General features: G+C 36.6%; 7 protein-coding genes across 9 annotated transcripts in view; 3 read left to right on the forward strand and 4 right to left on the reverse strand.

The window, feature by feature from the left end:
* Positions 1–5,262: 5,262 nt before the first annotated feature.
* LOC149623426 (uncharacterized) lies at positions 5,263–9,404 on the reverse strand. Of its 2 annotated transcripts, none has more exons than XM_089853402.1 (4): positions 9,234–9,404; positions 7,146–7,331; positions 6,365–6,865; positions 5,263–6,298 (listed from the first exon to the last, which is right to left on the reverse strand). In XM_089853402.1, exons 1-4 carry the CDS (start codon positions 9,387–9,389, stop codon positions 5,729–5,731), a joined length of 1,413 nt encoding a protein of 470 aa, XP_089709528.1. In that variant the 5' UTR covers positions 9,390–9,404; the 3' UTR covers positions 5,263–5,728. The 2 variants fall into 2 exon arrangements, with proteins under 2 accessions (XP_089709528.1, XP_089709529.1); XM_089853403.1 differs by having other exon boundaries at positions 7,146–7,309; positions 9,234–9,371.
* Positions 9,405–9,554: 150 nt separating this feature from the next.
* On the reverse strand, positions 9,555–11,323 carry Fnta (farnesyl transferase alpha). Its single transcript, XM_089853411.1, has 8 exons — positions 11,041–11,323; positions 10,856–10,970; positions 10,675–10,779; positions 10,503–10,613; positions 10,255–10,419; positions 10,106–10,168; positions 9,858–10,008; positions 9,555–9,782 (listed from the first exon to the last, which is right to left on the reverse strand). The coding sequence occupies exons 1-8, from the start codon at positions 11,183–11,185 to the stop codon at positions 9,678–9,680; spliced, it is 960 nt and encodes a 319-aa protein (XP_089709537.1). The 5' UTR covers positions 11,186–11,323; the 3' UTR covers positions 9,555–9,677.
* Positions 11,324–11,370: 47 nt separating this feature from the next.
* Positions 11,371–14,135, forward strand: LOC149623428 (uncharacterized). Its single transcript, XM_089853397.1, has 4 exons — positions 11,371–11,580; positions 11,888–12,179; positions 12,251–13,074; positions 13,139–14,135. The coding sequence occupies exons 1-4, from the start codon at positions 11,477–11,479 to the stop codon at positions 13,443–13,445; spliced, it is 1,527 nt and encodes a 508-aa protein (XP_089709523.1). The 5' UTR covers positions 11,371–11,476; the 3' UTR covers positions 13,446–14,135.
* Positions 14,136–14,262: 127 nt separating this feature from the next.
* Positions 14,263–18,226, reverse strand: LOC149623429 (cytoplasmic dynein 2 intermediate chain 2-like). The gene is made up of 10 exons (XM_089853409.1): positions 18,051–18,226; positions 17,650–17,704; positions 17,508–17,592; positions 16,720–16,938; positions 16,280–16,648; positions 16,137–16,216; positions 15,549–15,721; positions 15,327–15,484; positions 14,810–15,009; positions 14,263–14,732 (listed from the first exon to the last, which is right to left on the reverse strand). Exons 3-10 carry the CDS (start codon positions 17,571–17,573, stop codon positions 14,600–14,602), a joined length of 1,398 nt encoding a protein of 465 aa, XP_089709535.1. The 5' UTR covers positions 17,574–17,592; positions 17,650–17,704; positions 18,051–18,226; the 3' UTR covers positions 14,263–14,599.
* On the forward strand, positions 17,109–18,674 carry LOC149623430 (centrosomal protein of 19 kDa-like). Of its 2 annotated transcripts, XM_089853416.1 has the most exons (3): positions 17,109–17,759; positions 18,047–18,232; positions 18,300–18,674. In XM_089853416.1, exons 1-3 carry the CDS (start codon positions 17,733–17,735, stop codon positions 18,564–18,566), a joined length of 480 nt encoding a protein of 159 aa, XP_089709542.1. In that variant the 5' UTR covers positions 17,109–17,732; the 3' UTR covers positions 18,567–18,674. The 2 variants fall into 2 exon arrangements, with proteins under 2 accessions (XP_089709542.1, XP_089709541.1); XM_089853415.1 differs by having other exon boundaries at positions 17,109–18,232.
* Positions 18,675–19,161: 487 nt separating this feature from the next.
* On the reverse strand, positions 19,162–21,218 carry LOC149623431 (mitochondrial amidoxime-reducing component 1-like). Its single transcript, XM_089853410.1, has 6 exons — positions 20,629–21,218; positions 20,394–20,573; positions 19,860–20,022; positions 19,589–19,797; positions 19,454–19,525; positions 19,162–19,386 (listed from the first exon to the last, which is right to left on the reverse strand). The coding sequence occupies exons 1-6, from the start codon at positions 20,883–20,885 to the stop codon at positions 19,233–19,235; spliced, it is 1,035 nt and encodes a 344-aa protein (XP_089709536.1). The 5' UTR covers positions 20,886–21,218; the 3' UTR covers positions 19,162–19,232.
* LOC149623432 (uncharacterized) overlaps positions 19,373–26,220 on the forward strand; it is a 38,813-nt gene continuing 31,965 nt past the window's right edge. Inside the window, exons 1-3 of the mRNA XM_089853417.1 lie at positions 19,373–19,472; positions 24,830–25,133; positions 25,572–25,834. Of these exons, the coding sequence (XP_089709543.1) occupies positions 24,854–25,133; positions 25,572–25,681 (390 nt within the window). The 5' untranslated portion in view covers positions 19,373–19,472; positions 24,830–24,853 and the 3' untranslated portion in view covers positions 25,682–25,834. The remainder of the gene's footprint in view (positions 19,473–24,829; positions 25,134–25,571; positions 25,835–26,220) is intronic.

The raw sequence follows: 26,220 nt of genomic DNA on the forward strand, positions 1-26,220 counted from the left end.
TCTTTATGTGGAGATACTTTACTGGTTGTTGAAATTTCGGGAATACGAAAATAGAGATAGCCTATATCAGGAATACATAGGATTTAATTTGGAATCTATAAGATGTCATACTAATATCAGAAGGGGATAATAGAAGAAGGATGCCACTCTGTATCCTCTTAATGCTTTAGTTATGTAACGTCATTCTTCCCAGGCTCCCCCTTTTAGTTTGCTTTCCCGCTCATCAAACTACAAATGGGCATCGCACCGTGATAGGGTGAATTCAATAGTTGTTTGGCACTAAATCCCCAGCAATCATCCCACAAACCTTGATTGTCTTGACGTGGGACAAAAATCCACAAGCGCATGCGTCTTGCCAAATATTTAAACGCTAATAGAGTAATGATGAGGGAACTATTTATCGCGTATGTGATTTGGTTTAGTAACCTTGCTCTAAATGTTCCAATGTTGGGAAGAGTGGCGTTACACTCACCCAGCTTTGTGGTACACTTCTCTCGAAGAGAAGTATTATATACTTCTGCTAATATCTAATTGAAGGTAAGGGGAAGGGCTTAAAACTTTGTTAAACCACCCGATCCTTCCTCTCGTTTCATTGGCTATTCACCCTAGGTTTACTGGTTCACGCAACGCGAAGATAACTTGTTTACATACGGGTTGGACACGGATAGGTCGATAGCTACATCAATGTCACTTATCTTCTTAGTTAAAATACATAAGCATGACGTCAGTGGTGACGGTTTCTACATTTCCTCCCCTTTAGTTCAAGCAGAAAGGTAGAACCATAGAAAATGGCAAGTTAAAGATTCCAAGTATATAAACAGATTACGTAATAGTGAAATTTGTGATTTGGCTGAAATTTCCATGAAAACGTTGGTGTTACGCTACTGAGCATAATATATTTATGTCATTACGTTGTGATCCTTTTAAGGTACATATTTTGAACACCCCATTTCTCCTTTATACGTTATTAAGTATAAAATTTTCTACTTCGATAATAATGTAAGTTTTACAATTTTTAAGTTTTAATTTAAACGTAATTAAGAGATCGTTGACGCTGTTGTTTCACCTACGTAAACCCCCACCCCCAATTTAGGCTTTAAAAAAAAAAAGCAAATCCAATCAAGCTTTGATCGTAGTATCGTAATAGCATACACTCGAGTGCCAATTGTAGTTAATAATAAATAACTAACATTAAAATTAATCATAATAATAATAATAATAATAGGATCTTGTTAAAACAAACAATTCAAAAAAAAAAAAACAAAAAACATCCGCTTGTGTCAGTGTAGCTTACAATAAGGAACATTTTTAAGAGTTTCCCCGATGAAAATTATCCCGATACTTTTTATTTTATCGTGTGTCCTTTAAGATTAAATAAATAATGCCCGTTCCGACGGATACAAAGTTTTTGACTCGAATATTTGGATCTGTAAGATGAATAGAAGTTTCGTGGTTCAGTTTGAAAGTGAGTTCGGATCAGATCATTCAGGTTTTTGGGTCAAATTGTTTTGTGTCTGAACGCGGCGCGGCTTCGAGAAAGATTGTAAAAATATATTTAAAAAGCTATCGTATAATAATCGTAACTTAAAAAAAAAAAATGGGTACAAAATAAGAAAGTTATAATTAATGAATATAATATTATTACCACTAAGTGTGTGGACTTAAAAAAATGATGACGTACGTTGTGGCAAAAAAATATGCAACTAAAAAAATAACAAAAAAAAAAACAAACCAAACGTTTTATTACCAAATCGAGATTCTTTTTTTATGTTTCAAGTCCCCCCCCCCCAAATCCCAATTCCCGCCTCTATTTTTGTTCATAAAACGTTTTAGAACCGGTAAGGATTCTAATCATTTAACGTAAGTGTTGTGTTTTTTGAGCTAAATATCGGAATCTCCCCCCCTTATTTGTATTTTTTATTTCACTCGTTTCTTAAAGAGCACTGAAATAATTAGACGTATGGATGGTAGATTTTAATTATGATATATGTTACCAGAGTGCGAAATTACATGATTTATAGATACCAGTAATTGTTGTCATACTACGAAAGAAAATATAAGTATTTTTTTGGTTCTAGCAAAAGTATATAGGTATAAAAAACAAAAAGTACACTTCACGAACAATTCCCCGCCTTTTGGCTGACGTGTTGCTGGCCATCCAAACGTTAATTTTTGGCACTTTATGAGCCTATTCACGGCTTTTAACCTGTGCCATGGTCGGGAAGGTAATCATACGCCGAAGGGGTCGACACTATAGAGTGCTGTCAGAAGCGCCGGTGTGACGTCACCCATGCTGTTTTCCCATAAAGAAAAAACGGTAACTGTCATGGCCGCCCATTGCTAAAGGCAGACTCGTGACGTTTAACCTTGGATCTGACGTCACAACTGACAGCACTCTATTCTGGGATAAAGAAGGGCTTCTAATATTACACGGCGCGAGCAAGTTTCAATGAAGCGTACTTTTTTGTATCTATATACTTTCGGTAATAGCGAGTGCTTGTTTGAAATTGGGAAAATTATTGGTAATACCAAGAAGTTATATCAGTATCTCAGAGAGAAGGTATAAGATGCCTTTGTATTCGCGCGCCATAGTCCCAGTCCCCCTTTCAAAATACAAGGGGGGACGTAAAAGGAGGCACAGGGCTATTTCGCCTCTCCTCAGTCGGAAAATATGACTGTAATTTTCGTCACTCGCGTCGTCGCGCTGACGTGGGTTTTCAAGAACCAATGAGATGCTGGTTGTAATTTAGAGACGGGGATTGACTCCGGACAGGCTACGTTTGGACTGGAGATAAAGCTGCTGGAAATCTGGCGAATTTATACCTTCTCTCTGAGATACTAGATATAACTTCTTGGTAATACCTTTAAATTTGACGAAACTTCTAATCCAATTGTTCTCTAATTCAAATAGTTTTGCACTCTGGTTTCAAATGGCTCAATATATTTTTATTTAGGTCTCTGCCCATTGACATTATAGATTAATATCGAGAAAAAAAAATCAATGGTTGTTTCTGTGGTATTCGTTTAATAATATTTTTATTATTGTAAATATCGGGTAGAGTGATATGATAATTGTGCAACTTAACATTTACAAAAACTTAAATTACCTAACGATAGTTCGATAGTTTAAAAGGTATTTTTTATCCATACAGTGACAAGAAAAATCTTTTGGCATAATTTAATGTCATTAAGTTGAAAAATATTCAAAATTATTCCATCCTCTTTAAATAATTAACAATTAAATAAACTTGTTAATAAAGATATAAAAAAAAATTAGATCGTGTATAGAAATTAAGGTCTGGTTATGATAAGTAATTAATATTTAAATTGGGAAATATTAGTTTATTAATTTTGTGAAATTGGGATAAGTCGCGAACGCGAAATGCGTGAAAGTCAAACATTTTAAACTTAAAAAGATAATGATTAAATTAATCGAAATTATCAATTAATCTAAATTAAAAATCTTTATATAATCCGATTGATGATTAAATTCAACTGATACAATCAGTTATAAAAATTCTAAAAGATAAAACAAGGAAAAACAAATTGATAAAATAAGGTATTGATAAATGAGATGAAAAAAAAAAGTAACAAAAATGTCACAATTATTGTTTGCCATATTTTAAAGAATTTATATGACTATTTATACTTGTAAATATGAAACTTCTAGTCTGAAAAAAAACAAAACCTTTATTAGCATGCCTACTTCAATATTGTATAGACAGTTATGAGTAAAAAAACATTTTGTTTTATGAAGTTTGCCTGTAACTATAGTTGGGATCATTTTTTGTCTATTTAGCCGATGAAAATAAGAAGAAATGATATCGTGGGTCTCAAGAAGTGAAATAATGTTGTCTACTCAAGCAGCTGCAGTACTTCCTTAATACTATAAGTTCGTAAGATACGTTTCACAAGTTTGTCACTGGTTACTACTGAGAGCTTTTCATGAAGTGACGTAGGTGCAACGTCATAGATTCTCATAAAGCGACGCTGTAGGAAGCTTAGTAGTAGCAAAGAGGAGGGTAGTACATACTACAGGGAGCCCGTACCGGTCCTATAATTCCTATAAATTCCTATATTTTTGAAGCAGTCCTATATTATCCTATAATTTCATGATAGGTCCTATAATATCCTATATTTTTGACTTAGTCGAAGTTTTCGTATAGTTTAGCATCAAATTTATCATAATTTCGCCTTTTTTTATCGAGATCACATTAGAATGGAGACCGAAATTGTGGAGCTCGCTTAGGATTTTTTATATATTATATTATGTTATATTTTAATTAAGTTCTTCTGAGTTTTCAAAGTAAAATCCAATTTGTTATTTTTTATTTTTTGGGATTTTTCTACATATTTTAAGCCCAAAATTGTATTATATTAGAGCTGCATTTTTAGTCCTATATTTTCCTATAAAAACACGTGATTTTTTCTCCTATAAAATCCTATAATTCCGGAAAAAAATTCCTATTTTTCCTATAAGGAATTTAAATTTAAGAGTGGGCTCCCTGATACTAAATAGGAAGGTGGACTGCAAAACTGAGTGTGGTCATTCAATTCTCGCTTGTCGTTCTCGAACTAGCTAGGCTTTAATAGTAGGGACCCACTAAGAACGATTATTCCAATCCGCCGCCATCTTGATAAATGGTAGACATCCATAAATTTAAAATAACCTTCTTTATGGAATAACGTCCATGGGTTTTAACATTAATATTAAGTACACTGGTTTCCTATAGGCGGGCCTTATGTGTATTGGGGTTTGATTTTCCGTTGTCTTTAAAAACTTCTTCCCCTAAAACTAACAAACTGTCCCGAAGGGCTGAGGGCAAAGTCTTGAATATAATATTATGAATATTTTATCTTTATAGTAGGTACAGGCTGCTTATACGCATTTGATCGACGAGTTTGAAGACATAGGCTACAAACAACTCCCGAACCCCTGTGATATCGGCAAGGAAGATGGAGATAGGGAAGTTTCGTGTAACGCTGTAACTCCGGTCGCCCAAAAATCCCGTTTTCGGCTTGGATGTGCATGTGCGCACTTTTCTCGCGCATCGTGCTGAGGATAGGCGGCACTACTGGTTTCCAACCGAGACTCCGCAGTTCAAACTAACGCCGAATATAAGTCACGTGACTCGCTACATTTCGTGAATAGAGATTCCTATACTGACCAAACTTCCCTATCTCCATCTTCCTTGATATCGGTAAGTTTGTTTCAAACATTGAACCCGTGTGAATTAAGTTTAAATAAAATGGAGATGAATGTACGAGTAAAATATAATTTATTCAAGTAAAAAATGGAAACATACGTGAGATCTAACCCTCTAAGGTTTTTTTTTCTTCATTGTTTTATAGTATCAAATAGTTTTGTTTTGTTTCACAAATTGTACGACAATACTTTTGAATTTTACATTGCACAATTGTTTTACTCTTTAATTTTAATCATATACAATCTGATAGGGTAAATTTAAAAATATTTTCGTATGATTTTAAAAATTACTACAGTATTTCTTTCTGAAGTATAAAGATGAATTTGTTACGCTTAAATGGTCAACGGAGAAAATTTAAATGAAACAAAATAGATGCGCATTGCTTTAACATTATGAACCGGATAACTCGATTTTTATTTACTGTCGGGAAATGTTAATAATATACTTCTAATGTGATATGACATTTTTAAGCGCAATATAAAATCTATGTAATTCAATTTTTTTTTTTTTTTTTTTTTTTTTTAGCATTGAGATTCGTGAAGAAATTTATCGAGTTGGGCTTTAGTCGCTTGCAACTGCGCTTCTAAAGAGCGTCCCCTTTTCCACGCTTGAATGTAATTCTGATGAAGTTGTTCTTGATATGATGAACTGCGTTCTCTCTCCTCTTTCCATTTCTTACGATCTTCTTTTAACGTCTCCCTTTCTCTTTGGAGATCTTTCTTAGTTTCAATTAATTCAATTCGGAGGGCTTCATTTTCTAATCTCAATTTATCTTTCTCTTCCTCGTTCTGTTGTTGATGATGAGATTTTTTCGTTTCGATGTAGGAGAAGTTTCCTTTCTTCTCTTCTTTGAACTCGTTTAAACTACAAACTGATGAAGAAACGAGGCACGAACGTGTAAGGGAAGTGTTACAATCGTATTCGCGAATGCCGGTAAGATTTCTATAGTTTTTATCACTCCATTTTGACGCGGGTAATGCCAGACTTTGACGGCGATTAGGTTTGATGGTATTTGTATCTCTATCAGGTGAATGCCACAATTCGATGGATGGAACAATGAGGTTTTGGCAATTGCAACAATTGTTGGTAGGCTGAAAATTAGTACGTTAAGTTCTATTAGCTCCGTCAGTTTGTCGGTTTACCTTGCAAATAATTACCTTATTAAGCTCTGAGCATTTAAGAATCTGTTTGGCTGTTTCTTGTCTTAGCTCTTCCAATTTCTTTTCGTAGTGATTTTTGACCCTGTCTATTTCAGACTGCCAGATCTGTTCCTTTTCCGCGTAAACTTTAACTATAACTTGTTCATTTTCTTCCAAGGTTCTCCGCAATAAGGAAATTTCCGCCATCTTTTCCTTAAGTATCGTTTCAACATCCGCCGAATCTCTGCCACTCGCTCCTTGTCCCACGCTCGTAGGAGAACTCCACAAACGTTTGCTAATTCTGGAACTGTTAGGCCTATTACATTGGGGACTTTCGCAATGTACAGACTCGTCACTGCTTCCTCCGTGATCAGGATCTTCCAGGAAACTAAGAGATCTGGCATCTGAACAGCAAGAACCGGAACCTGAACCGTAGCCAGTTGAAGGTGAGGACCATATGCTAGATGGATGTTGGACAGCCGGTCGGTGAGCTACTGGGCGCACTATTGGGTGGTCAGCCTTTTCATTTCATAATTTGAAAATTTACCAGAAAGGGAATGATAAAATAGTAAAAATAATTTTAGATTTTGGAAATACAGAAGTTTATCATTTGTAGTTTGGAAGTAAAACATTCTCAGAAATCTGTGACCTTATCTTTATTTGGGCCCTTTCTAGAGCGTATGTATTTAGTATAATAGCGTGAACTAAGAGACTATTCAATAATCACTACTGGTACACGTGAAGTTAGGAGAATGTTATACTTCTAAATATATAATTCACGTATATTAAGTATTATTACTTCTGGGGAAGCGAGAACACCACTTAATGGAGGTAATTTAGGGGGACAATCATCGGGAACTTCTTCTCCAGTAAAAATGACTATTTCACGAGGTTTTGAATAATATTCCGATGACTGGCAATGGGATGGGCTGGGATATTTATTTCGCAACTCCATGAGATATTCTATGGTCATACAAAATATTAACTTTTAAAAAAATACGCCACTATAATAAACTACCACCACAGCGTTATACAATGAACCTTTATTGGGAAGATAATATATATAACCTAGAATAATCTCAAACTAAAGTTGAGGTCATCTGGGTTTTTCTATATTATAAATTTTCAACTTTATACAAAGTGGGCACCACTAGCAATAGGGAAAGAATAAAAAGAGCTGTTTTTCTGTATCAAAAAGGCACCCCACCCCTTACGCTTAAAGGATGAATATCATGAAAATCACGTTTTGTTTAACTTAACAAGTTGGGAAACCAAAATACACCTTTCCAAGTCGAGACGCGATTAAGAGGTTTTTCTTAAATAATTAAATATAATTGATGTTAATTATTTTAATCGTCATTAATTTAGCTTAATTATAGTTAAATCGTTTTAAGAAACTTTATTCCTAAATTAATTTTAAACATCGCTATTGATGACATTTGAATTCAAGCATATGCCTCTTTAAGAATTTTTGGAAATTTAGAGCAATAAGGAAACTCGCAATTGCGTGAACCTTTGGTGGAAGCCCTGCTAGACGTTTCACGTAACCCTAGCCGCGTAAATCTTAAAGGGGCTCACCGGCGCTGTTGGGGGGAGACCGCCCTTAGTTCAGGGGGAAAACACCCAGCTCTTTGGCCATAAGGAATGGCGCCACCGTCGCGGTGGGCGGGTAAGCAATATGCTAACCAACAGTTTGACCCTCCCCCTTCACCCCCCCCCCCCGGACAGCAACTTTAACCCTAACCATGATAATGGATTAGAAGCTAATATAGGGTGTTTCCGCCAGAGTAAAAAGGGGTAAAAAATAGGGGGCGAAAACCGGTTTTCAGGGGATGTCAACTGGCCAGAGCGGGCAGCCGGCAAGGGGAGAGGAAAGGGGGAAGGTAACTTGACGTCACGCGCAAAGACCCTATTGCTTTCTGTGAACGCGTTTGCGCCTATTTGCCAACCGCCAACGCGGTGACATGCAAACACACCCCGACAGACAGACACGTCAAGTGTAATACCTCTCCGTGACGTCATCGTCACTTGGAGAGGTAACAAAGCCAGTGCTCCATCAGCGTTTAAAATCGAGACCAAAAACAATAACATAAAAATTGGACAACAAATGCTAAAGTGATGGCGGCCCTTTTTAAAAACCTATGAGAATGAGATGCCCAATTTAATATTTAAAAATTTCTGACTTGTTCATGGGCTGATTACATCATTTTAACGTGATTGGTCTCATTTTTAAATGAACTCATTAAAATCTATTATAGATTATAGTAACCAAAAACCTATATCTCGCGAGACTCTCCCTTTAAAAAAATACTGTTGATCTTTTTTTCCTGTTGGTGGTAGGGAAACGAACCAAACTTATTACAACAAGTTTATGCCCTCGAGGCTTTTAAACCTGAGAAAGTAAATTGCCTGAAGCTAAACTCGCCCCCGCTGAGACTTAATAATTGTAAAGTTTAAAGGAGAGAGAGAAAGAGAGAAAAAAACATTGGATAACAGGTTTTTCTTCGCGTCTAAACCTGCTTTGATCTAGAGTTTCTTTTCCCTATTTTTTTTTATAAACGTCTTTCGAAAGCCCTCTTCTTATCTCACGAAAGAACAATACTTTAAGATTACATAGATTAGGGAGCCTTTTTACGAATTAGCTAAGTCTAATTAACGTTTTAAATGAACTAAATTTAACGTATAAAAGATGCTTCTAAAAATAGGCCTATGTAAACAAAGAGAAGCGAGTTCGGTTCATTGTTTACATTACATCACGATGCTGAATAGGCCTAGGCCTATTTTTTCCCACGATTTTTTATTTTTTTTTTTTAACATTTAAACTTCACTTAGATATTCGATGACTTAAATATTAACGCGAATTTTTAATCAAACAAAATATTCTTACCTTTGAAAATGCAAATCTTTCATAAAAAACACTATTAATCCAAAAATGACATAAAAAATGGACGCGCCGCCGATCTTTCTCATAGCGAGTCAAAAACCCTTCTAGCGTCTGCTTAAAAGAAGTAAGTTTCTCTCCGTCTGGGACGTTTCTGACCATGTGATCTTTTTCAACCAATAGGTACGTAGTATAATTAAGCTGTCAATTTCTTCGCTTATGTGATTGGTCTAAAAGTTCACTCCCTTTTAAAAGTTCTAGGAAACGTGACACACCAGTGGTTTCAGTTTTAATTAGGCATAATAAGTTGTGTAATAATTTAACGAGTTATTTCGATAAATTTTATTCGGCGTATTGGAAAGAATTATTTTACAATCATAAATGGTTAATTATAAACTTATAAAGTTATATTTGACAGTGAACATAAAAATTGTTAAGCCTAAATTTAGCTTATTTTTCTTTCTCATTATTTCCGGTAATGGCGATTTTACGAGCGATAAAATTCCAATATTCTCTGCGTATTTTGTCGTGTTTTTGAGCCAAATCTTGGCAAAGCTGTTTAGGAATTTAAGTTTAAAAATAAAATTAATTAGAAGTGGGGAAGATTATTAAAATTTGGCAACTAATTACTTGTAGGGCCCTCTCAGTTTGGGAAAGTTCCTGTAAGCAGTCTACCATAAACGCCAACAAATGGGGTGATCTTAAATCGACGTTATCATACATTTCCTCGCACTTTTCCCAAATTTGATTAAAACTAGTCAAACGCTTCGTCTGTAAAATGCTGTCAAGCGGAACAATGGATAAATTAGAAACCTTTAGAAGCGTAGCGCATTAAGAAACTGCGAGTATTAATAAATTAATTCTGATGAACACTATACCCTCTTAAATAGTTCCATGAACTCTCATTATTAGGAACTTCCTTAATTTTTTGCAAGGTGTAACTATTGAAAAAAAAAAGGAGGAAAATAGAAAGAAGTTTATTTCTTTAAAATGATACACTTTAATTTGGAATTTTAATTTAACTAACTTTATTTCTGATTCGAGTTTATCATTGTCATTTAATTGTTTTGTTTGAGACAAAACAAAGTATCTTTGATTCCAAGCGGAATTGTTTCTAACATCCTCTTCAATTAAAGTCTCGGTAAATTCCAATTCCCCATCAAACATATTAAATTCTCTTAAAAACCACTGCCTGAATTAGAAATTAGGAGATAAATTAACTAATTAGTCCAAAATTAAGCTAACAATATTTTGGAAAATAATTTCAGAAGCAACCTGTGCTGCCAAGCGTGGTAATTTTTCGAATCCATAGCCAAAATGTTGGCTGTAAAAGCCTTTTCTTTGCTTGGATTGTTTAATCTTTGCACAATTACTTGACGATGGTGCCTTAATTACGAATACCTTTAATAATGTTAGAGTTAATTAAATTTTGATTTGCAAAACTAACCAAACTTGGTAGTTCTTGGGATTATCTTCTATAACTTCCCCAATATATCTTAATTCTTGATTTAAATCTATATTTAATGCTTGTAATATTATTCTACGAAAATGCCTAAAAAATAGAGCTTTGTGTTAATGTCCCCGCAACAATCATAATTTTAACTAAGCCTTCCTTGGATTTTAATTACCAAACTGTATAATTAGCTGGGTTCAATATTGTACAATCTTTTGTTAGTTGTAAAGCCCTTTCACTTTTTTCATCACTGAGTAGTACAGCTCGAAAGTAATCAAACACATCCATAACTAGATGCGAAGATGCGCTTTAATATAATATAATTATAAAATTCAAATTAATTACGTTAATTTTTTTTACATTTATCGGAATAAGCTATCCGAACAACGGGAGAATCCCCTTGATCTTGTGGTACTGGAGTTACGTCACTCCACTCAGGACGATCTTTGTACATAATCCAACCATCATCCAGTGGACTTAAATCATCATACAGGCGTTCCGACATTATATAATGGTTTGATAATTTAATTTACGCTGAATTATCACCGGAAAAATATGTAAAATTATCAATTTGAAGCCCGCGGTCAAAAATCACCGAGTAAGCCTTGTTCTATCAAAAGTTAAACGCGTCGTCTGTAACCGGAAACTGGCACCCCTTGCTGCAGGCTGATTGGCTGAAGCCCACACATGTGGGTTTTAAAACCCTTCCTTCTTTCCGGTTCGACTTTTTAGGACTATCGTGGTGTGTGGCCGGTTTGTGGTTTAATTTTAGCATTAATAAATAAATAAAATTATAATGGAAAGCGTAAACTCCAATTTCTTTCAATCGCATTGTACGTGGAAACCTACTGAAGGCAAAAATATTAGTGAAGCCATTGCTTGGTCGGATCGTAATGAAAAGTAGGCTTAAAGATGGTTTGACCAAAACATGAGTTTATTCATTTCAACTATGAATGTTGAAATATATATGAATTAGGCGGGGCCACGATTGAAAGGGGCAAAAGTGTGCTGAACACTCCCATAGATCTCTAATCGCCACCGACTACTTTATAATAACATTAAATCTTAGAGCTAGGCCAGATGATGAGTTATATTTAGATATTCACTTATTCATGGGTTAAATGAACAAATTCATTATCATAAGCATTTAGTACCATAATTATTACAGTGCATGGCATGGCATATTGACCTTCATTATCATTCTCAGTTCAGATATCGAAGAAACCATACAGGCTGAAAACTGTGTTCTCCTAGAAACCCCAACTGAAGTTGAAGCTGGTCAACCACCAACAGAATGTCGTCTCATGCTATACTCTCAGCCGCCTTATCTTATACAGAAGGTGACCGTTTTGTGCGAAGCTAGATTGACTGAAATTTATGGACGCCACGCGGAATATCTCAAAACAATCAGAAATCAAATTGTAGATGAAGTAGATGACATGGTTGTCTTTCGCGGTGATGTCCAATTGGAAAGACCATCACCCGAATGCTCCCTTAAGGTATAATTAGCGCGTAACTACCAAGGATTAATATTAAAGGATAGTTGCGTGTGTATATTTATTTCAATTAGTTCACTGGGCTCAAAGTAAAGACCTCTATGTGGCTTTATGGAGTAACGGTTAAAGTTGCCCCTGTTCAAGCCAACACTACTCCAGTTTCAACATTATTTAGTCCCAACCTGGGACCCACTAACAACATGGCTGGTGGCATGGACCGTAACCGAAATAACGCCCAATTTATGTCACTTATGTCTTCCATGTTTGGCCCCCAAATTGATTCCAGACCCCAACAGGTTGCTCCTCCCATTGTAGCTACTCCTCCAGCCCCTACCACACCCCAACCCGATGTAATGGGTCTTCTTATGTCTTTAATGCAAGCTAACCAATCGCCTTTAGCCTCTACCCAACCGGGACTAACTAGCCCCATGCAACAACAATCCGTTATGACTCTAATTAATCAGATAGCTCAACAACAAATAGCTCAACATTATCCAGTGCCTAACTTAACATCTTCAAATAATACGCAAAATGGTCCATTACCCACCGCGACTGCCCAAACAATGCCTATTAACTCTCAGCCTGTACTTAACGGCAGTTCATCTAGCGCTAACCAAGCTAGTCCTGTCAATGACACGGTTAATATCTCCGAAGACACTTTACAATCAGAATCCATCGATACTCTTACATCTGTTGACAATCAACCCAAAGAAATACTCAAAGACGATGTCCCCGAAGTTCAAGTTGAGGCCAAAGAAAAAGTTGAAGAAAAGAGAGTTGAAACCCCAGTTGAAGTAGCGAGCCCACCCGCGGAGTTGACAATCGAAAAACAAACAACTTCTACTACAAATTTACAACCTACTGGATTGAGCAAATCTGTTGGAGCTACACCTTCACGGTAATTATTAAAATAAACGATTACTTGTCACCGCCATTTAACTATTCTTTGATTTACCTTAAAGAGAAGCGGCTTTTGAACTTCCGCCCGAGGTTGTAGATCAGATAACTGATTCCGTTGTCAATAACATCGAATGTGGGCTGGAGAACATGGAACAGAGATTATGGGGCAAGATTGTCAACCGTTTGCAAGAAATGGAGACTCGGATCTTGGCGCGAATGGAAGAAGTTATAGATGTTCTTCAAGAAGTTGAGGATGGCATTGACGAACGAGAAACTCCCGAACGAGAAGACGAAAACGCTCTAAGAGATGACGAGGAGGAGGAGGAAGACTTAGATGAAGAGGAGACGGACAGTGTCTTGAAAGTGTAAAAATCAACAAGATATCTCGCTTTTTTTTTGTGCCCTCGATTTTTAGTTTACGTTATTTGTTCCTCGGTACTTGTACTTGTACTTTATGGTACCAGTCCCGGTCCCATTTTTGGCAAAAATTCTAGTCACAAAGTTACACTTAGACAATCTCACCTAACAAACCTTTTTGCTCCCAAATGTAAAACTTTAATTGAAGACTGTTAATTGGAAAGTTAAATGAGGAACTTAATTATTAGCCGCAAAAATAGTATTTAAAATTATAAGACGAATCTCCTAAAAATTTCTTAAGTTTGAACTTTGAACCTTACTTGGTTTGGATAGTTGTGTTTTCATAGTTTTTAAGTTTGTTTTATAAGAAATGTTAAACGACGCCACTTAATTCCCTCAATCAAGTTCATTAATTAATTTATTACTTTATTATGATCCCAAAGAAAGTTTGGGATGGAAATTTCAAAACCAGAAGTACATTAATTAAATAATAGAGCTGTCTCAGTTGTGACGTCAACGCCTAGGTAAAACGTCACCGCTTAGCTTTGGCAGTCGGCGGCCATGTTCGGTACCGCTTTGATTCTATGGGCAAATACAGTGGGTGACGTCGCACTAAGGCTTCTGAGATAGCTCTATAAAGCAGGTGCTATTTGCTAAATTAAAAATTTAAGACAATTAAAACGCAGTTTTAATTAAACTTAACGTGGTTTGTATTTATTTATTTTTAGTTCTGAAATTTAATTATATCAGAAGTTTATAATACTTCTCTTCGAGAGAAGTGTACCACAAAGCGGGGTAAGTGTAACGTCATTCTTCCCAACATCGGAACATTTGGAGCAAGGTTACTAAACCGAATCACATACGCGATAAATAGTTCCTTCATCATTACTCTATTAGCGCTTAAATATTTGGCAAAACGCGTTTGCGGATTTTTGTCCCTCGTCAAGACAAGGTTTGTGGGATGATTGCTGGGGATTTAGTACCAAACAACTATAGAATTCACCTTACGGTGCGATGCCCATTTGTAGTTTGATGAGCGGGAAAGCAAACTAAAAGGGGGAGCCTGGGAAGAATGACGTTACATAACTGAAGTATTAAGAGGATACAGAGTGTCATCCTTCTTCTATTATCTCCTTCTGATTATATTTGATTTCCCTTAGAAAAATTTAATACTCAGATTTAACAGAACCTAATGCTACTAGTTTCGCTACTTCGTTAGTTCTTGTTGATTGGAAACCACTACCCAGCCTCCATATTTGTACTTTACCATTCCTGAGAGCCATCGCCACTAACTGGTAACTATAAAACGACGTTCGTTAGTTTTAAATGATAATGAAAATAACAATCCTTAGTATTTTAATAAATATATTAATTACTTTTTTTTATTAAAACTGAGAGTCGCTCCATCATCTCCTAATTGGCATTCAACTATAGACGGTGATTGGGAATTTACAAGAAGGTCATAAAGAAGGAATTGTCCATTAGAGGTTACGCCTCCAATCAATAGAGGACAAACTGGCGACCAAGAAATCGACTTTAATCCTGATGAAGTTCGTAATAAAACCACTGGTTCCAGCTTATTGGCGAAGGTGTCGTTAAATTTTTATCATCGCATACTTTAAAGGGACTGTAAAGTGGGCATCGGTGGGTGGGTAAAAATTATTTGAAATACGTCAGAGTCACGTGACCGAGGAGAGAGGCGTGGTTCAAAGAAGCTTAGTTCGTTTTATTCCGGGGAATTGGCGCTGTAATCTCGCGAAAAACAAGGACTAGGTGTCCAGTCCCACTCTATGTGGAGTCTTTGTATGTTGTTGTCACGTGGTGCCTGTGACGTATTTCAAATAATTTTTACCCGCCCGCCGATAGCTTCTTCGTAGTCCCTCGATACGCTACCTGTAGTAGTGAATATATTCTAATTTCCCCGTCGCTGCTACAACTACAAAAGACATTCCGCGTATGGGGCGAGAAGTCGACTGTTTCTATGACACCATTGTGTTGACTGAAAGACATACCAATTGGTGATTTGAGTCTTAGACCAATACTTAGTGTTCCTGTTGGTATGGGTAGAGAAACTGTATTAAAACGCGAATGGAATCATCGCCTTAGAAAATTTACGGTTTGTTTCGGCGCGACTATTCAGGGAACATTGACTTATAACCCCGCCTTCAGTACCAATTATGAAGATACTGGGGTCATCAGGGTTGAATGAAATGCAGGTTACTCCAACTTCAGCTTCTGGTTCTTTAGTGACTGAGTTACGTGGTAGATACTTGGCCAAAATTATGAACCTATAATAGGTTAAGATTAAAATCACTCGCGAGGGAAAATCAAAATGTTAGTTGCCAGTCTCTTGAAAACTTTAAACCCCGTTTACTAGTGTTATCATGAATCTATATAACTATGAATATACAGCTCTGTCATATGCCCCTTCTATCATGTCGATTTGGTTTGGGTGTTACCCTCCTAGCTTTGACGCGTTTTGCGTAGCTCTAATAGCCAATCACGAGACTAGAGGAAGTGACGTTTCGAATTTACACACCCCCGGACTCCCCCTTCCTTCTCCCGCTCCTAACACTAGCAGACACGTGACTGATGTCTCCTTTCGCTAAGCCCCGCCCAAACCTTATCGAGAGGTTAGACAGCGTAACGCAGCTGTATATTCATAGTTATATAGATTCATGGTGTTATCGATGTTTAGTTTACCCATCTGATATCTCCATTTTAGTTAAGTCATCGGAAAGCTTCCAAAATAATATTTTTCCATCCAAACTCGATGAAACTAACTAAAAAACCAGCTTTTAGAAAAAACTGAACCTGCATGACATCCCTTTTTTTAGGTTAATTACCATTAATTTACTAAGGGAGTCAGGATGTTTTATCCAGTTCAACCCTGTAATTGGTTCCTTGTGGCTATCTTGTCCAAATGATTCGCTACTGGCCAAGTTCGGGTCTTCATCCCCCGAAACGTTGAAAATACTGACAATCCCTGTGAATTTACCAACAGCCAAAATGGAGGGAATTTTAGGGTGAAATTCTAACGATGTTACGCAGCAATCGGTTTCGATTGTGTTTTGAGGAACCTTTCCTTTCATTCGCGAAACATTCCAGATAGCGATGCCAGCGTCGTGTTGACACCAGCTATCGTGTAAGTGTTTGCCATAAGCGACGGCCAAAATTGAACCCGTACAGTTCCATGACAAAGATGAAATCTCTTGCTGTAGTTAAAATTGTTTATTAGCGTATGGTTCATTCCTCAGATGTTGTAGTCCAAAAATTTAAGATTTACTTCGTTGTTCCAGGAGTCGTGTTTAAATTCTTCAATTTTTTCAGTTTCTAAATTTTCTCCGACTCCTAAAGGAGTGTAAAAATTGAACGCTTTGCTCTTAACATTTTGTTTTAATTGCCGAGTGATTTTAGGTTCGACTTTTTGCAAAAAAACAAGTAGATTAAAGATATTGTAGTCAATTTGGTCGTCTATGTTTAGAACTGTCTCTTCAGTTTGCGTCTAAATTTAGAAATACAATTTTGAATTAATACTTCGTTTAGAGTTAATTCGTTTAAAGGGAGGGTGAAGTAGAAAATCAAGTGATTTTTATCGATTCTTCTACCAATTTTAAGACCAGTCTGTATAGTAAAACATTCAGGAAATACTTCCGAATGATTTTAAAATTCAAATTAGGTTCAGATTTTAAGGATAATTTTAAAGAAGGACTGCCGACCAATCGCGTAACGCCCTGCCTTTTTGTCAACAAATTTCTCGTGGCACGCTCCATGTCTCACGCCACGATTGTCACGTCGCGCGCCTAATTTTATTAAATCTCGTGATAAATTTCATTCAACACGGAACGTGCCACGAGAATTTTGTTAACAAAAAGGCAGGGCGTTACGCGATTGGTCGGAAGTTCTTCTTTAAAATTATCCTTAAAATCTGAACCTAATTTGAATTTTAAAATCATTCGGAGTTGGTATTTCCTGAATGTTTCACTATGCAGACTGGTCTTATAATTAGAAGAAGAATCGATAAAAAATCACTTGATTTTCCACTTCACCCTCCCTTTAATAGCTAGTATTTACAGAAATTTCATTTTGATTCGAGGTTTGCGTTTCTTGACTATCAGTCGGCATTTCTTCAGTTTGCATACCATCTTCAGTTAATTCCCTTAATTACACATATTTAATTACCATTAAATTAATGCGAATTGTGGTTTTTTTTTACCTATTTTCTTTCCAACTCGGGTTTATATTAACGGAATCAGCTTCGTTAGTGTAATCTGAAAACATTTTTATACTTTGCAACGGATGTTTTGTTTACATCCCGTTGCCGTGGTAACGTATCAGCTGCCAAGTTCTGTTAAGTACGGATAGAGTGCTGTCAGTTGTGACGTCAGATCCAAGGTTAAACGTCACGAGTCTGAATTTAGCAATGGGCGGCCATGACAGTTACCGTTTTTTCTTTATGGGAAAACAGCATGGGTGACGTCACACCGGCGCTTCTGACAGCACTCTATAGAAGTTCAGAAATGGAACCGAACGTGCAGTTTAAACCAAAGAAGCTCGGGATAAAATTAAAAACCGAAGAAAATTGCCCAGCTATTGTTCTTTTATACGAACAGATACCTTTGGAAGCTTCACCCAGAAAGTTTAAAAAATGTTTCCGTAAGAGAACTATGCCAGTTAGAAGTTTGACAACCGCTGACAATTCGGTTGCGGTAAACGCTGAAGATTTGTGTGCCAGACACAAGAAATATCTTAGCGATGTACCTCGCTTAAAAATTGAAAAGATGTTGCGTATTTTACAGGTGAAATTTTAGTCTCACTTTTTGATTTAATTTTTGTGGGCTTCTTTACTTTTATTTATTTTCAAAGGAATTGATGAGAGAAAATAATTTGGATAAAGTGATTGAAAAAATTAACAAGGAATTTTCACTTAATCCTAATGAGGATTTGAATCAAGTTGACGAAATGACTCTTAAACGGAAAAAAGAATTGATGGATGAGGTTTTTGAGAAAAATAGGAAAAAACCGGGTGATGCGGACTTTGAATATGACGTGGAAGTTGATTTTGATAAATTAGATAAAATAGAAACTAACGAATGGGATTCTGGTAGCAATGATTCAGATTTTTTTGGCTAATTATAACATAGAACCCATGAATTGTTTCACTAAATTGTGAATAAATTCATTCTACAACTTAAGAAAGAGTGTTGTTCTATTGTAAATATTTTAATTGTTATACGATTTCAGCTCAAAAGTTTTCTTCATTGATGCGTTAGATTTTTGAAAATCCCGCCAAATTATTGCATTTTTGAGCACGTGTGTCTCTTCTTTTTTTGGGGAAGGGGAGGGGTTGAATCTTCGCTCTGATTGGTAGATCGTTCCGTTTGAATCTTTTTGCCGGACATGGCCGGACGGGTCACTTGCCGAGATCGGAATCGGAACTTGTTGCCACTGTAATTACGGGCTTCATTACAATTAAATTAAAATGTCTGTTATTTGTTCCGTAACGTTTTTACGTAATAATGAAAGTAAGGAAAGAGTTTTATCATGACAAACAAGAAAGTCGACTCGGAAACAAAGAAGGAACCCAAGTAAGTATTGGACTAAGCCTTGCCAGGGCTTTGTGCTGGATAGGGATGGGGGCGTGTGGCTGCGAACCCACGTTGTCTATAGATATACTGTAAATCTGTTCAAATCACTATCAGCTTAATTTAGATTAATGATACGAACATAAATTATGAAATTAGCGTTTTATTTATCTTTGCATATGAAAATATTTTTTATATTTTAAGAGTAAGTATTTTAACAAACAGCATTAACAATATCGCCAATGGCAAGACTGCCTTCTTCTCTGACCCCCAAATATATGGCGAATCTTGGAGATTTCATGGCGTGTAGTGATTCCTTGCCATTTCCAAATCTCTTACGGTTTTCTTTATCTTTAGACATGCGGTACCTGGATGAACAAAACCAATGGATATTAAACCCAAGTGTCAAATGTCATAGATGGATTGGGCCTTTACTTTCTCAACGTCCTTAAAGGTTCGTACAAATTTTTGATACCGGTCTCGGGGTTGACTGTTGTTAAGATACACCTAAAAAAACAAATGAAAGGTTTTAAATAAGAAACATTGCACTCAAAATAGCACTAAGCCTGCCTGGTGCAAGGTTCCATGTAGACCAATTTGCTGGTGCCAATATCCACAAATTTAAAGTCATCTTCTTCATACGCGCCACAGTTGTCTATTAAAATACTTGGTCGAAAGTTACGATAGCTAACTTTATCCTCCGGCGCTAATCGCGAATTTAAATCATTAACTGAATTAACAGAAAGTATCGTTACTGCAGAATCATCGTGATACATAACCTGTTAATATCCTACATTAATTAAAGTGTTACTGTTAAGAAAAATATGAAAATTAACATTACCCCTCCAGGGTTTGGAAACTTTAATAAATTTCTGAGCATTTTACGAGGCGCGAAATTTGGCAAATATTGTCCAAATCTCACATTGTCAAGTTTGAGATATTTTTGAATCCAAGCTGCGGCTTCATCTCCACAATCGAGGCATTGAATATCTTGAGTATAGAGACTATAGAGTAATGTCAGCGCTACGTATTGCAACGTCACTCCATAGCGTAATCTCGGTAGAGAGGGGAAAAACCAGTTTATCCCTCCCTTTAGGCGCGCTTTTGTAAGAGGGAATACTGAGCGCGCTTGTTAGGGGGATGACACGTAGCTTGGAGATAGAAGGGAGTGACGTTGCTGTACGTAGCGCTGATACTACTCTCCATGCTCCGTGTCATCCCCCCTAACAAGCGCGCTCAGTATTCCCTCTTACAAAAGCGCGCCTAGAGGGAGGGATAAACAGCCTACTCCCCTCTCTACCGACACTACTCTATTGACCGAATTTCATTCAATTAAAATCAAAATGGCCAATAATAATTAAAATGGAAGACAAACTTTATAGTTTTTGGATTTTGGCCTGGTGGTATCTCTGTCTGCAACTTAAGTCGCAATGGTGGTAAATCTTGAGCGTTTAAATGCACTTCATCCTTATCTATGTATACTGAAATCAATGCTAATAATGGATGTTGACGCTGAGTTATGAAGCCACCATCTTTGGTAGTTATAACCCATTGCCTAAAACGTAATGAGAATTTAAATCTGTAAACCTAAAACTTTTGAACAACCATACCTATCTTGTATGACACCGTGTTTCAAACCACATTTTGTAATCTCAGCATTAGTAATTTCAACCCCAGGTAGTGATTTAACTGGATAGATAATTAACTTTGAAACTTTAGCAACTTCTTTAAAATCCTTCGGTGAAGGGTTATTATTCTTGTATCGCCTCCATGCGTAAATACTACCGCCTAAAACCGCTGTGCCAGCTGCTAAGATTCCAATTTTTTGGGTCAAGCTAAGTTCACTAAATTTCAACATACTAGACATTATTTTAGCGCGCTTTTTAACCCTTGTAACTCGAGTTAACCCTACAAGCTTTCTTATAAACTGATAACAAATCGTAGGGTATTTGGTTTTTATCTTTTTTATTTGGAACTTAAAAAATAACTGTTCACGTGGGTAGCGATCACGTGTTTGGCAGATGTTTTTATAATTGAACTTAGTAAATTGCGTAATAGATGGGGCCACCTGTTCTTATATTTTAAAAATCCGTTTAAAGGGAGACTTAAATCTAATCATTTATTTTCCAAAAGTGACTTAGGCCTGTTTAAATGAAGTAGAAACCAAAAAGAAAAATAGTCAGGTTGATTTTTTTTTAAAGTTAACTACGCTCCATCTTCGATTTCAGTGATTGCTATTCTTTTTACAATCCTTCTATAAAATACACTTCATTTGCCTTTAAACATGAGAGTGTAAGCTTTTCCAGGAATATAAATTTAGGAAACATATTAGGTACAAGTTCCTTTGATTTAAAGTATTCCAAATCGTAAATCTAAGCGTAAAAGGAGTACCGCCATTATTCAACCCTCTTTACACCCTGAGCTGACTTTTTCTTTTCCCAAGAAACCTTGAAATAAGTTTGTAAGGATAGCTTTTCGGGAGAAATCGTTCGTTACTTTAAGAAAAATCTGGCAATTTATTTCTTCCAGGGCACCTCTCTACTAGAAAGTCTAAAAGTTTCCCAATGCGATATTTTGTAACGCTAAATGACTCGAATAACTTTTCTATTCGGTGTCTCGCCTTTTACTTTAAAGATAGAACTTCCTTCCGTCTTATGTTTAGGTTTAAGTTGTCTGTGAAGAACCTCTGTTCTTCACAGGCTCTTGATGGATTTGTTTCGCAGCAACTTGTTTTAAAAATAATTAGGTATTTACAATTCAAACCACGTTGCGGTTAGGTTATGCATTGTAAATCAGTATCGCATCTCCAATGTAGGGTGTTGTTAACTTATATTAAAATTAATTAAGTTATTGGTTTTTCCGTGTGAGGTTAATTAGCCATCAAATTCTTACTTACAATGAATTATTTTGAATACTTAGATATTTTGCCCCGACTGTTGTAACCATAATTGTTAGGTACTACTGGAAATGGAAGAAATAGGGCTATCACGATATCATAAGATATGTTCTATAAGTTAGTCACTGGTTACTGAGAGCTTGTCGCGAAGTGACGTAGGTGAAACGTCATAGATTCTCGTAAAGCGACGCCTGATGTAGCGCTGAAGACTGTTTGAATCGAAACATACTTTCTTAGGGTTTTATAGGCTGATAACGTAGCCATTTCATCATTTGATTCTCATTCTTTAGGCCTTTCTTCTCGCAAATTGAAAGCAATTCAAATGTTTAATTATTTTAGTACCAGAACCAAGACATTTCCCTTATTTTTTTTTATTCAGATAAGATAAAAAGAGAGAATCGAGATCTTCTCTGATTCCAATGAAATGAATTAGTTTCTTGCACCAACCAACCAACCAATTCTCTCAAGTATTCTTTTTTATTCCGTACCTTTTTGGTCCCTGATTATTGGACCGCATTTTCCAGCGTTCGCATCGATAAAATTAATAAGGGTAAAGGTTTGAAAAGGTTATGTTGAACCGACCACCTCGTATGTAGAAACATCATTTGGACACATTATTTTTGTAATCTTTCGCGATCTCGGAGAATCGGTCCTACGTTAATTTTTATGCGGGTTTTGTTGGCGGGACTTGAGTGTTCAGCGTTTCGACTTTCGCGTCATGATTCTGACGTCAAGATTTCTAACTATGATTTCATTGGTTGTTAACTTGTATCATCTGATTATATTCCTAGCACATGGGCAATAAAGTCGTGAGTGACGTGGCAGCGAGATAAATGATTTGTGACGTAATATTTATCTTACATAATTAGTCTAGCTCCTCCCTCAAAGCCAGCCTAGATACGTTGAGAAAATGGCTACGCAATTATTCGTATTGCCTTATGAATTCATGATAAAATCCAATTATTTCGCCATGACAATCGTATTTTTATTCCTAATTATAATTTCAGAGAAAGAATTGTCGCTCTCTTATCCTCAATGACGTTACGAAACGTTTCTCTAACCCTTTAAGCCCTACTATTTTATTATAATCTCCTCTCCTATTATTGCTTTTCCCGCTGCGCTCTTTTTCTTTATTAATGAACCTAATGCGCACGAAGCTGATGGTCTAGGATTCCACTAGCAACGTCTTTATCTCGGGGGGTTGCTGGTTTTCCTAGCCCCCCTTTTTTTCTTCCCTAATTCCAAGGAAAATCTTTCGCTACCACTGTCTTAGTCTTAATTTGATTAAGGTTTTTCTCGACCCTTACGTTACGTCCCTCGTTAAAAATAATTCTTTTTTTTCCTCATCACGGGATTTGATTGAATTACGCGACTGTTAATTTTAAATACAGACTGCGGTTTCGTTTTTTCCCCCCCTTTATTAAATATTTTTGGTTAAAAGGATTCGTTTAATTTAACAGACTAGAATGGAAATTAGGGTGATTTTTTTTTTTTAAATTTAATTTCTATGTCTTCCTTGTTTCATAATTTTGATTATTAATACGCTGATTACTTGCCTGATTCTGATTGTAATGAGTCTTCAATAATGGAGTTGATACGGGTCAAGGAAAAAATTTATTACCTTGATATTTCCGGGAATTACATAAAGGGGTCAAACGGGTCAGACAATTAGGATTTTTTTTTATCTGAAAATTTGGGTGCAACCCTGCATGGAGAACTTTGTAAACAGACTTTTCAAGTGATTTTAGTAGAAACCAACCTTGGACATAAACCAACAAATATTATTAAGTAACTAAGCTATTTTATGGTAATATTAGTCTTAACTTAATTAATTTTTATGTTATTTCACACCTTAAAGTAATTGAATGGCATTTCTGTGTCGAAATCCGAGTATTTTGACAACAAGACGTTGGCAGGCAGGGTTATTGTCAATTTGTCATTTGTAATTCGTTTAGTGATTTTTCTCCATTTTTTTTGTCTTGGTTCTTGTATTTCTTCGACCCCATTGTATTTCTTCCGTTAGTTTTTGGATTGGACAAGGACTATAGAACACTTACACTAAGAAGACGGGCTTTTTCTATGGACTGACCACCTCACAAACATTGATAAAGAAAATGCGCTCGATATTTCTGAGCTTTAGAAGCACTTAGTTTCTTTAGTCTTTGTTTTTTGGGGGGGGGGGGGGTAGGGTAGGAAATGTCACGTGTTGTGCATTTTATTCTCCCCACTACCCACGCACGTGGATTGGTATGGTATTTTTTTATTCTCCAGCTAATACACGCGCTGTCAGACCATTTTTCTTCGTCTGACCACTCAGTAATGGTTGTCGGTTTCGATTTTATCGAAGTCAAGATGGCGACACGCTGCTTTCCGCTCCCGTTTCCCCTTTGATACGGGTAAAAAAACTAACTTCTGATAAGCGGAAACGGAATGAGGGAAGACTTCCGGTTGTTACTTTCGTAACTTTACTCCCCTTTGGTTCTTACTAACTTCTCCATTTCCGTACAGGCTTATATACAAAGTCTGGGATTCTTCCGAGTTTTGGGGGCTTTCATGTGGAGAGTTTATTGAACTATAATTGGTTGAGTACATCACCTTGTGTTGTTTTGGTAAAAGTAATATTTGTTTTTTTGCGAAAAAAAAAGGTTTATAAAGTTTCTAAGGCAAAGCTATCTTTTAGGGGTAACCGTCTCCATGTATTTTCTACCGGCGCCTGTAGAAATGTTTACCCCGTTGCACTCTAGTGCTTAACGGCAAGCAAACATTCAGGCGCTTTATTAAAAAACAATTACAATAATTTTCATGAATTGAATGAGGAATATTGTTGCTTCGTCACTAAATTTTAAAATTTACACATTATGAAATTATCATTAAGGTCTTTAGCTGTAATTATACGGAATTTATTTTAATTTCAGGTGGTTATTTGACTGAATGACGTCATGATGGATATTTCTTCGAAGGGCCACGTTTGGCCATCGGCGAGGGATCAAGATTATTGCGGTCTAGTGCACACCCGAGCTGCACGGAGGATCGTGGGAACCAAATCACCTTCTGACCATCTAAAAAATGACGTCACAATGGTTCCCGAACGCGTGGTTTTTCGCGGTACTTTTAAATCGGGTGGTTTGAACTTTGAATTTTGTGGTGCTTTGAACTACGGTTATATTTTAACTGATCGCGATTTACGGTTATCTTCAAGTTCATCGGGATACCAAACGAGTGAGTTCAAAATGGTTTTTTTTTCGCATTAGCATACTTCCAGCTTATAGCGCTGCGGCCCATAGTCCCCTATCCTTTTAGGCCAAAGTGTTGCGACCCATAGTCCCCTATCCTTTTAGGCCAAAGTGTTGCGACCCATAGTCCCCTATCCTTTTAGGCCAAAGTGTTACGACCCATAGTCCCCTATCCTTTTAGGCCAAAGTGTTGCGACCCATAGTCCCTATCCTTTTAGGCCAAAGCTCTGCTTCCCATAGTCCCTTACCTTTTCAGGTCCTATAGACCCTTTCTGCAATGCCTACTTTAACTAGTGCGTAGTGTCAAATGTTGCGCGCGTTAACGAACTTTCAGGTCAATGCGCGGCGTCCTATAGTCCCATACCCTAATGCGCAAATCTGAAGGTCACCTTGAAAAAGACCATTCAACATTGTTTTCTTCAAGTCACCGGTGGAGCGGCTAGAGGCCGAGCAACGAGGGCTCAAGTTTATTACGGTCCTACCAAGAGGGTCGTGGGGAACCTACTAATTATCAATTATCAACATATACTGTAACAGTGTGACCGAAAGTGAACGTAAATAGTGTCAAACGGTTTCCCAAACGCGTTAAAACTGTTTAAAAATGTACATTTTAGTCGCGTCGCGTTCGCGATTAGCTTAACCTGTCAAGTTTAAATGTGAAATGTTAGTATCGATCGTCGTTAAAATGTAAGTACCCGTTTTATTATTCAGTGTTTTTGGTTTGGTCGCTCGTTGTGTTACGTTCTTGTGCTTTTTGCACCATTTGTTTTGTTAATGACGTCACACGTCAAAGCCCCGCCTATTATTATTGAAGTACGTGTAAATTTTGCAAGGTTCGTATACTGAACTAGGTTAAGTCAGGGTATGGTAAATAAATAGGTGATCAAGTGGGTTTTGGTAATCACTTCATAATGGTCAGGGATATTGGGAATTTTTCTTCAGGGATAACCTGTAAAAGTCAGGAAATTCACTTAAATATCGAATACGAACCATGAGTACAGTAGAAGTAGTCCTCTCTTGCATTAGAACATACTCCGACGCAAAACTTGTAAGAACCACCAAAGTTGACGGGG

The sequence above is a fragment of the Phalangium opilio genome, unplaced genomic scaffold (genome assembly GCF_054372755.1).
Source record: "Phalangium opilio isolate 3A_F unplaced genomic scaffold, DU_Popi_V2 ptg000113l_1, whole genome shotgun sequence".
In the NCBI taxonomy this organism is placed as follows: Eukaryota; Metazoa; Arthropoda; class Arachnida; order Opiliones; family Phalangiidae; genus Phalangium; species Phalangium opilio.